An 8,534-nucleotide genomic window follows, 5' to 3' on the forward strand; every position below is an offset into this window, starting at 1 on the left:
CTTCTTATTGCTTGCTGTCGAAAGCCAGTGACTAAAAAGTAGGTTTTAAATGTGGACAACAAACAGGCCTGTCTGATATGTGAAAGCAGATTGTTCTAAAATGATGCATGCATTTGATTGTCATGTATTTAGAATAATAACTTCGAAACAAAGTTACCAGATCACATGAAGGGTTAAACATGGTTCATCTGCGGTCTGTGCTCAAGAGACAAGGTGGTACTCAAACCTTCAGCTTTTGACAAGAGCAGAAACACCAGAAGTGATGGCTCATAAATGTGACAGAGAGTGTATTGTGCTTATCGGAACGGTACATGTCCATTGTTGTGAGTTGTGAGTGCATATGGCAGAGCTTCAGAGCTTCAGCGGCTCACTGAGAGCAAAACAGACAAAGAGGGAGACTGGGAACAAAGACGAGGGCGTGGCCACAGATCTAATCCCGCCCACTCGTCGCGGACCAGCCAATCTGCTCGGCGGAACGCGAACTCGCTCGCCGCACCGCATCGTCCCCGCCCTGGCGGTGACGTCACCCGCACATCTCCCTGTCTGGCTGCGCGCGGACACAGACAGAAGCACCCGAGGAGCGGAGGGCAGCAGCTGGCAGGGCCGCTCTGTCAGCACGGACTACCGCCACCGGCTCTGGAATAATACACCCCGCGACACGGACAGACACTTACTGTTTTGTTTTTTATCTATATATGTATACCTATACATCGGGAGGACAAAGCTGGCGGATGGTTTTCGGAGCCCCTCGCACTGTTTTCCTTCCCCTCCCTTAGCCGCGCTGATTTCCTCCGCTGACCAGCTGTCTTTAAAAACCGGCTCCGGTGCCTCTCCCCTCCTCCTCCTCCTCCTCCTCCTTCCCCTTGTTCCTCTCCTCTCCTCACTTCCTTCCCCGGCTATCACTCCCGTCTCGCCGCAGAGATGCCCAGCTCGCTCTTCGCGGACAGCAGCGTACCGGGAGACGCGCTGGACGACCAGCGAGCGCTGCAGATCGCCCTGGACCAGCTCTCCCTGCTGGGATTGGACAACGACGAGAACTCGCTGTACGACAACAACCAGGAGCCCCGGAAGAAGAGCGTCAACATGACGGAATGCGTCCCGGTGCCCAGCTCCGAGCATGTGGCGGAGATCGTGGGCAGGCAAGGTGTGTGAGAGTGCGTGTGTGTGTGTTTGCAGACAGTGTGTGTGTGTCTCTAGTTATCCTGCCAGACGGCATAGGCTCGGTCATGCACCCAAACACTTCTACAGCTGTTTACTGTGTGGGAGGGACTGCATGCCTCTGCAACAACAAGCATGATTTCTGCTATATATATATATATATATATATATTTTTTTTTTATAATAATAAATAAATATATATGTCAAATTTCTTCATGCATGTTGTTGGATTCAGCATCTCCTGCAAAACGTCAAGTTTGGATACTGTCTCGTTAGTCAGTCACATGTTGTTCCTCTATAAATACAGTAGGTCAATTTAAAAGTGACATAAGGTTATTCGAGCACGTTGCAGATTAGTATAATCCATGCCTATTGATGCTTGTCCTACGACAGACAGTTGTAGGTTGTTAGATCGTCCTTAAAATTGTATGGATCTTTGTTTTGGAGAAAGAGTTCCATTCATATTGGCCAGTGAGGCTGCAGGTGTAAAACAACCATCCCACCAACATGTAGGTCACTGAATCAAAAGCTCCTCATCACCATGGTTTTTGTTAATTTTTATTTAATTTAAAATTTTTTCAAACCTTCTGTTTCCCATTATGATCAAGTAAAGGTTGAATCTGGACAACAGTCACAATCTTACCTTGCCACAGGCGTCAGACGCCCAAAGCTCCCTTTCCAGCCGAAGAGGGCTGCAGGGCGGTTACTGGTGCTCGGTTACATATGCGGAATCCTTCACCCCCTCCCTGTGCTGCTACTGCTGGTTCTGCTGTTGTTCCCACAGAGAGGGATGAAGAAAAAAAAAAAAAACACAAAGAAACTGTAAGAAACACAAGTGTCAAGCTTACCCTTTAAAAAGCAAACCAGAAAGCGATATTTTTGGATTTGTTTACGTCCAATATCCTACCTCTCCCGCCCCGCTCTGAGGGTTATATCAGGTTGGAAAAGAAGAAAAAAAAAAACCAGTGGATTAACCATGACCTCGGGCATTACTTTAAGGCAGTGGTGGCCTCAGTGAAACGGACTATCCTTATTTAACCTACAGCAGTTTGACGGGGAGGCAGATATGACATGTTTACATCGGCGTTGCCGGCTGAGTTAAGGTATCCTCTTCTGGTTACATCACCATGCCAGACTCAGCTGGAGTTGCTCTGCTAATTATGTCATTCTTCAGAGGCTTGTTTTTCTCGTTCCATTCTGACGCTATCTGATTCACACTGTGCTGGCATACACCTGAAATGCAATAGCACTTTCTCCTCCTACATTTTTTTTTTTTTTTTTTGATAGCCGTTGATCATAAAGTCGCTTCGAAGTTCATTCTGTGACAACACATGGATTATTTGTTGGGAATTTTTTTGCTCTAAAAGACTGGTTCCACCTGTTACTTGTGCCTGAAGGCTTTTCAAGAAGCAGAATTGTTTATTTAGAATCTGTTTTGAATTATTTTGGAGCATCCTCTCATTTTTTTTTTTTTGTTCTTTTCTTTTATACTTTAGGTTGCAAAATCAAAGCATTGCGAGCAAAGACCAACACCTACATCAAGACGCCAGTCCGAGGCGAGGAGCCCGTGTTCGTGGTGACGGGCAGGAGGGAGGACGTTGCCATGGCCAGGAGGGAGATCATCTCCGCCGCCGAGCACTTCTCCATGATCCGAGCCTCCCGTAACAAGAACACCAGCCTGAACGGGAGCGGCACCCCGGTCCCCGGACCACCCAACCTTCCCGGACAGACCACCATTCAGGTGCGGGTGCCTTACAGAGTGGTGGGGCTGGTCGTGGGCCCGAAGGGGGCCACCATCAAGCGCATCCAGCAGCAGACCCACACCTACATCGTGACCCCGAGCCGAGACAAGGAGCCGGTGTTCGAGGTGACGGGGATGCCAGAGAACGTGGATCGGGCGCGTGAAGAGATCGAAGCCCACATCGCCATGAGGACAGGGGGCCTTATTGAACTCCAGGACGAGAATGACTTCCACGCCAATGGGACTGATGTGGGATTTGATCTGCACGGGCACGCCACCTTGTGGTCGAAGCCCAGCGGGATGACCCCCACGTCGGTGCGCAAGCCCTTCTCCAACTACCGCAATGACTCGTCGTCCTCCCTGGGCAGCGCCTCCACAGACTCCTACTTTGGGAACAACGGCTCCAGAATGGCCGACTACAGCCCCCCGAGCCCCGCGCTCAGTTACACCACCTCCAACAACAACGGCAACAACAATAACAACAACATCAACGTCAACACCAACGGCAACGGGTTTGTTTACGGGAGTGAGGTGATCTCACCGGACTGCACTGATCTGACTTTTGACTCGTCCCCCGGGTTCGACCCGACACCAGCCCCCCCAGGTCTCCTGTGGTCCCAGTACGACAGTCGCATGACCCCCTCCTCTACTGGAGGCAGCTCCCCCACCTCAGCCATGTTTCCATCCAACTCCTCCAACAACGCCAATGGGATAGCGGCGAACCAGCGGCGGGTCAACGGCTGCACCCCTCAGCCAAGGCTGTCCCCTCCCCTCCACGGCGGGGGGCCCACCGAGCACCCGCTCGCCCGGAGGGTGCGCAGCGACCCCGGTGGGGGCCCGCTCAGTTTCCCCGGTTACTCCAGCTCCCTGGCCTCCCTGCCGGGGCCCCACCTCCCCGGGGTGCCGTGCGACTCCTCGGCTTCATCCTCCTCCTCGTCCTCCTCCTCCTCCACCTCGTCCGGCACCAGCCGGAAGGGCAGCCGCGATTGTTCAGTGTGTTTCGAGAGCGAGGTCATCGCGGCCTTGGTCCCCTGCGGGCACAACCTCTTCTGCATGGAATGTGCCAATCGTATCTGTGAGAGGAGCGAGCCCAAATGTCCCGTCTGCCACACTGGCGTCACTCAGGCTATACGTATACGTTCATAAAGATGCATAACACTCTTGGACTGTCTCGTCGTCGGGACCGGCTCACGATAGCAGCAACAGACTCTTCATTCTGCTTTAATGAGGTCACCCAATCATCAGTTTGGAAAATTGTACATAGAAATACATATGTATGTATGAGGCTGCAGTATCCAGAAGAATGGACAGACACCCTTTGTCACGGTTTGTGGATATTATACTGTAGCTGGGGGAAATATTTTCAACATCTAAGTGCATGTTTTAAATATTACAGTATAGTAATCAATAGTTCTAGTTAATTGTACCTTATATTTATGAAGTGCGGAGACGCAGCAGGGTCCGGACGGAGGTACGACGGTCAAACTGTAGACTGTTTAAGCGGGACGAGCCTTCCAAGTTTGCCCATCGAATGTAGTGCGAGGCGGGAGGAGGCCGTGGCCGGGAAACATGGAGGGCTTCCAGCCAAACAGGACTGCTAACTCACACAGATACTGCAGCTCCAGGTCAGAAACCACAAGGGACAACAAACGACAACATATCCTACATATATATGTATAGAATCGATTTCCACACGTTGAGAAGTTTTAAATGACATTAATACAGATTGAAGTATTTTATTCTTTTTTGACTTGAAAAATTATATTTCTTATCGCAAAGATGTTTACAGATATTTTAATTTGAGTTCAGTGAACTTTTTTGTAGCTGGGTTGAAATATTGTTTATTTTTTAGTATGGCCTTATGGCATTGATCACTGTATTATTTTAATATCACACGACTGGGAGGTTTCCCAGTCCACCAAATGTGTATTGTATTTGACAGTATTCTGTTGGGATGGAGTTTTTATAGGTTCAGCAAAAAAAACAAAAAAAGAAGAAGAAATGTCTTTTAAATCTGCTTCACCCAGCATATTTTTTATTCAGTAATATAAAGCATATTTTATTCTATATTATTATGAAACATTGAAATGTACAAAACTTAGTAAGTTGAACACAAAGAAACCGTTTATGCTTTCTAAAATTTGTATGGATTAGATTCCAGTGGGAATTACAGGCTTCTGTTGCACCACTATAGTTTTAGTATTTCTATTTTAATACATTTGTTTACCACTTGTTTATGTATATGTAGGTGAAGTTACTTGAGCGTAAATGTACTTTATTGAGCAAAGTTTAAGAACAAAGTATATTTTATTTTATGATAAAGGGCCTTTAACCTCATGGTCAAATACTAATATTATATTTGCTGAGACAAGATTTGAAAAATGTATCAAGAGTTTTATTTTTCTGACATTTAAAGTTATACATGATAAAAAAGTAAAACTTAAGTAATGGTGCTACTTCATGTTTTTTTAAGTATTTCTATATAAGTCCAATAATAAAAAAAAATGGTACATTCATGAGTCGTGTGCTTGGATTATTCCTCTTTGATTTGATGAACATGTGACTGGTTTGATTATTCAAGGTACGAACTAATTACCAGACCTGGATGTGTCCTATTCTGAGCTGCACAATAATAGACTAATGAAGCAGCTAATGGAGAACTTGTGAAGGAAGTGCAGGTTGATTGTCATTTGGGGGTTTCTTGTGTAAGACTGTTATTAAACCAAATAGAATGGAAAATAACACATTATTCTCAACAATCGGCTGGTTATTAACCTGAAAGTGGAATCATTTAGATGTATGACATCCCTTCGACAGAGTCTTTGATGTTAAAAAACTAAACCAAATCTAGACTACATCCTGCTTTTATTTTGAAGTTTCCAGGGAAGATTGACAACAAATTATTTAGATAGAAAATTTAGCAGATCACATTTAAATATGTCACAGGCTCAAATTTTTCTCCGTTTATTACCACCTCAAATACTTTTGAGAGCATATTGTTAGATACAACAACAGAAAAAAAGATGTTTACATGACAGTTCCTTTCTTATGAGTGAAGATACTTGGTTACACTGTCATAGTAAATCAGGGATGTCAAACACAGGCCATATGTCGTCCAGTTTAATCTTGAGTGGACTGGACTGGTACAATAGTGCCAAAGTAATCTTTGACTTTAAGCAATACAATGACATTTCCAAAGATGTCTCCATTTGATGTGGCATTCTGGGTCTGTCTTTTGTTGTGTTTTTTTGACAAACTCACCCTGACAGCATGACTTTGAGACCAATGGATCACTGATATCCCAGCTCTGGTCTCTGTGTTGTGTTTAGTCCACTACTCTTCGCAAATTTGTTAAAAAGGTCCCATTTCTTTGAACTTTTCACAATTTTCTTGGTGGTTTGGCCAGATTGGAGACTTTTGCAGGTGGGTTTTGTCTCTGGGGCCTTGTGTTATATTTGACACCCATGTGGCAGAGCTTTCACAAAGCTTGGTTGAAATCCATCAAGACTTTCAGATGACGTGTGGAATGTGTACTGCAGGCAGGTGGATTAATCAGAATCTTTTGGATACTCCTGTATAATAGTGCGGTCCACCTCTTCTCAGAATTTGACCTTAAATTGTAAAAGACCACTCCTACTCAAGGTTAGAATTCAGTATGGCTGTGGCATTGTCACACGTCAACAAAAACTGTTTTATTTCTTTCTTTCAAGGCTTCAATGATTCATTCACACCTATACCATAGCTTCTGCTCCCTTTGTGTCGCCAGTCAATAGTCCAGTCCTGCCATTACCTTCTGTAGTTTAATACAATTTAAACCAAAGAAACAGCAATCCAATGTCCAGTTTCGTCCACAAAGATTTACAGAAATGACGAAATTAACACACATGCTTCAATAATGGCATCTCAGGCATTATATCTTAAATGTTACTGTCAAATTGGATAGTTTCTGTTATTCCTGGAAGTATTATCAGAATCCCATTTACTGAAAGACAACAGACATGTTTGGATTAGTATTCCACACAATTACTCAAAATTGTTTGTCATTCTGTAAGATGTTTCGTTCATTTCGGACATGTGGGTACACAACAAAACAAAACAAAAATAACACAAACAAATAACAAACATAACAGAGAGAAGCAAGCAAAGCAAAAAAAAACAAACCCTAACAGATAACTAAATAAATAACGACATATCCAAATAGGAGTAGGAAGAAGCAAAGCTTATTTACTCCTACCCCTTATTCACCTCAATCAACAGTTACTTGTACCCCTGTAAACACACACAAACACACCAACAAAGTCCATATATTCATATTTATAGTAAATTGAAATATAGATATATAATAAATAATACTTACAGCCATGTCTACAGCATGTCCTTCCTGCACCTCATGAACACCATTGCTTTGTACTGGGTTTTTTTTTTTTATTTAATTGTGGTTGGACACTGCCTGAGTGCCGCCCCCAAACTATTCCACAACCTCACTCCACATATAAAAAGACAAAAGGACTTCGGTGTTTTGCGAAACCTTCCATGTTTTAACTTTAAATCCCCTCTCCAGTTGTAACTGCAAAAAAATACGTTTTGACCATTTGAAGGAAGTTGGATGTTTATTGCTTTATACATTATTTGTGTTATTCGAAAGTTTACCAGGTCAGTGATTGTTAGTCATTTTGCTTCTCTATAGTCAGTATTAGGAATTATCCTTATTGCTCTTTTATATCAAATTGATAGTGGTTATAGTGAACATTTTTAAGTATTGTCCCAGACCTCTGCACAGCAATTTAGCTATGGTAACACCAGTGAACAGCACAGTACAGGGAGTGATTTGTGGTCCAGAATGTGTGTTACTTTATTGATTACTGAAATGTTTTTTGATACGTATCTTGTAAGTCAAGTATATTCAAGAATATTTGTTTTTGAACTCAAGACATCAATTATAGAGCATTCATGGAATGATTTCCTATGTCTTACGTTTTCATAAATTAAGAAAAAAAATTATTTCAGAATAAAGTATACATCCAAATTTGACCAAAAATATGACAGTTATTGCACCATTTAAAGCTGTCCTTAAATCAGATTACTGGTACTTTTCCACTGGATTCCACTTTCTTTGTCATATGTGTAGTGTATCAATATCTTCCTAAACCATTGGCCAAAGTTATTCTTTGAACAAAATGAACATTTTCCCTAGGCCAGGTCTTGAGGATGCACCCCTCCCCACCCCCAACCCCTTTTGGGGTATTTATTGAGCAGATCATGTTGTTTTACCCCCATAGTGTGACGGCCAATGTCAACCCAAAATGTTGGTGAGTCTCAGGCCTTTGCCAAGGCAATAACAGGTGGGGAAAAAAAGCCAAAAATCACTGCGGTGTTGTCTATTCACCGGAAGAAAACCCACAGTTTGTTTTCATATGCTAATCAAGCATGGTGAAACACAGGTACGATCAGAATATGAAAGAACTTGATTATATTGAGGACAATGGAGGACAAAAATGTTTTCTCTAATGAAGGTGTTTGCACATGAAAGGATAAAGCCATCAAAACCATAGTGGACCTGGATTTTAAACTACATGTCAGTAATATTCAGGCATGGAAACATTGAGTCTTTTAAAATAAGGTGAGGTTACTGAAG

The 8,534-nt window shown here is 43.4% G+C and overlaps 1 protein-coding gene across 1 annotated transcript; it reads left to right on the plus strand.

The window, feature by feature from the left end:
* Positions 1-585: 585 nt before the first annotated feature.
* Positions 586-5,415, plus strand: mex3b (mex-3 RNA binding family member B). Its single transcript, XM_080501531.1, has 2 exons — positions 586-1,144; positions 2,655-5,415. The coding sequence occupies exons 1-2, from the start codon at positions 922-924 to the stop codon at positions 4,043-4,045; spliced, it is 1,614 nt and encodes a 537-aa protein (XP_080357657.1). The 5' UTR covers positions 586-921; the 3' UTR covers positions 4,046-5,415.
* The last annotated feature ends 3,119 nt before the right edge of the window (positions 5,416-8,534 follow it).

This window comes from Blennius ocellaris, assembly GCF_963422515.1.
Source record: "Blennius ocellaris genome assembly, chromosome: 1".
Lineage (NCBI taxonomy): Eukaryota > Metazoa > Chordata > Actinopteri > Blenniiformes > Blenniidae > Blennius > Blennius ocellaris.

Bases quoted from the DNA above. Each gene is read 5' to 3' on its own strand.
- mex3b (XM_080501531.1), top strand. From the start codon at position 922: ATGCCCAGCTCGCTCTTCGCGGACAGCAGCGTACCGGGAGACGCGCTG. The intron at 1,145-2,654 runs GTGTGTGAGAGT...TTTATACTTTAG, and splicing joins GGAGATCGTGGGCAGGCAAG to GTTGCAAAATCAAAGCATTG.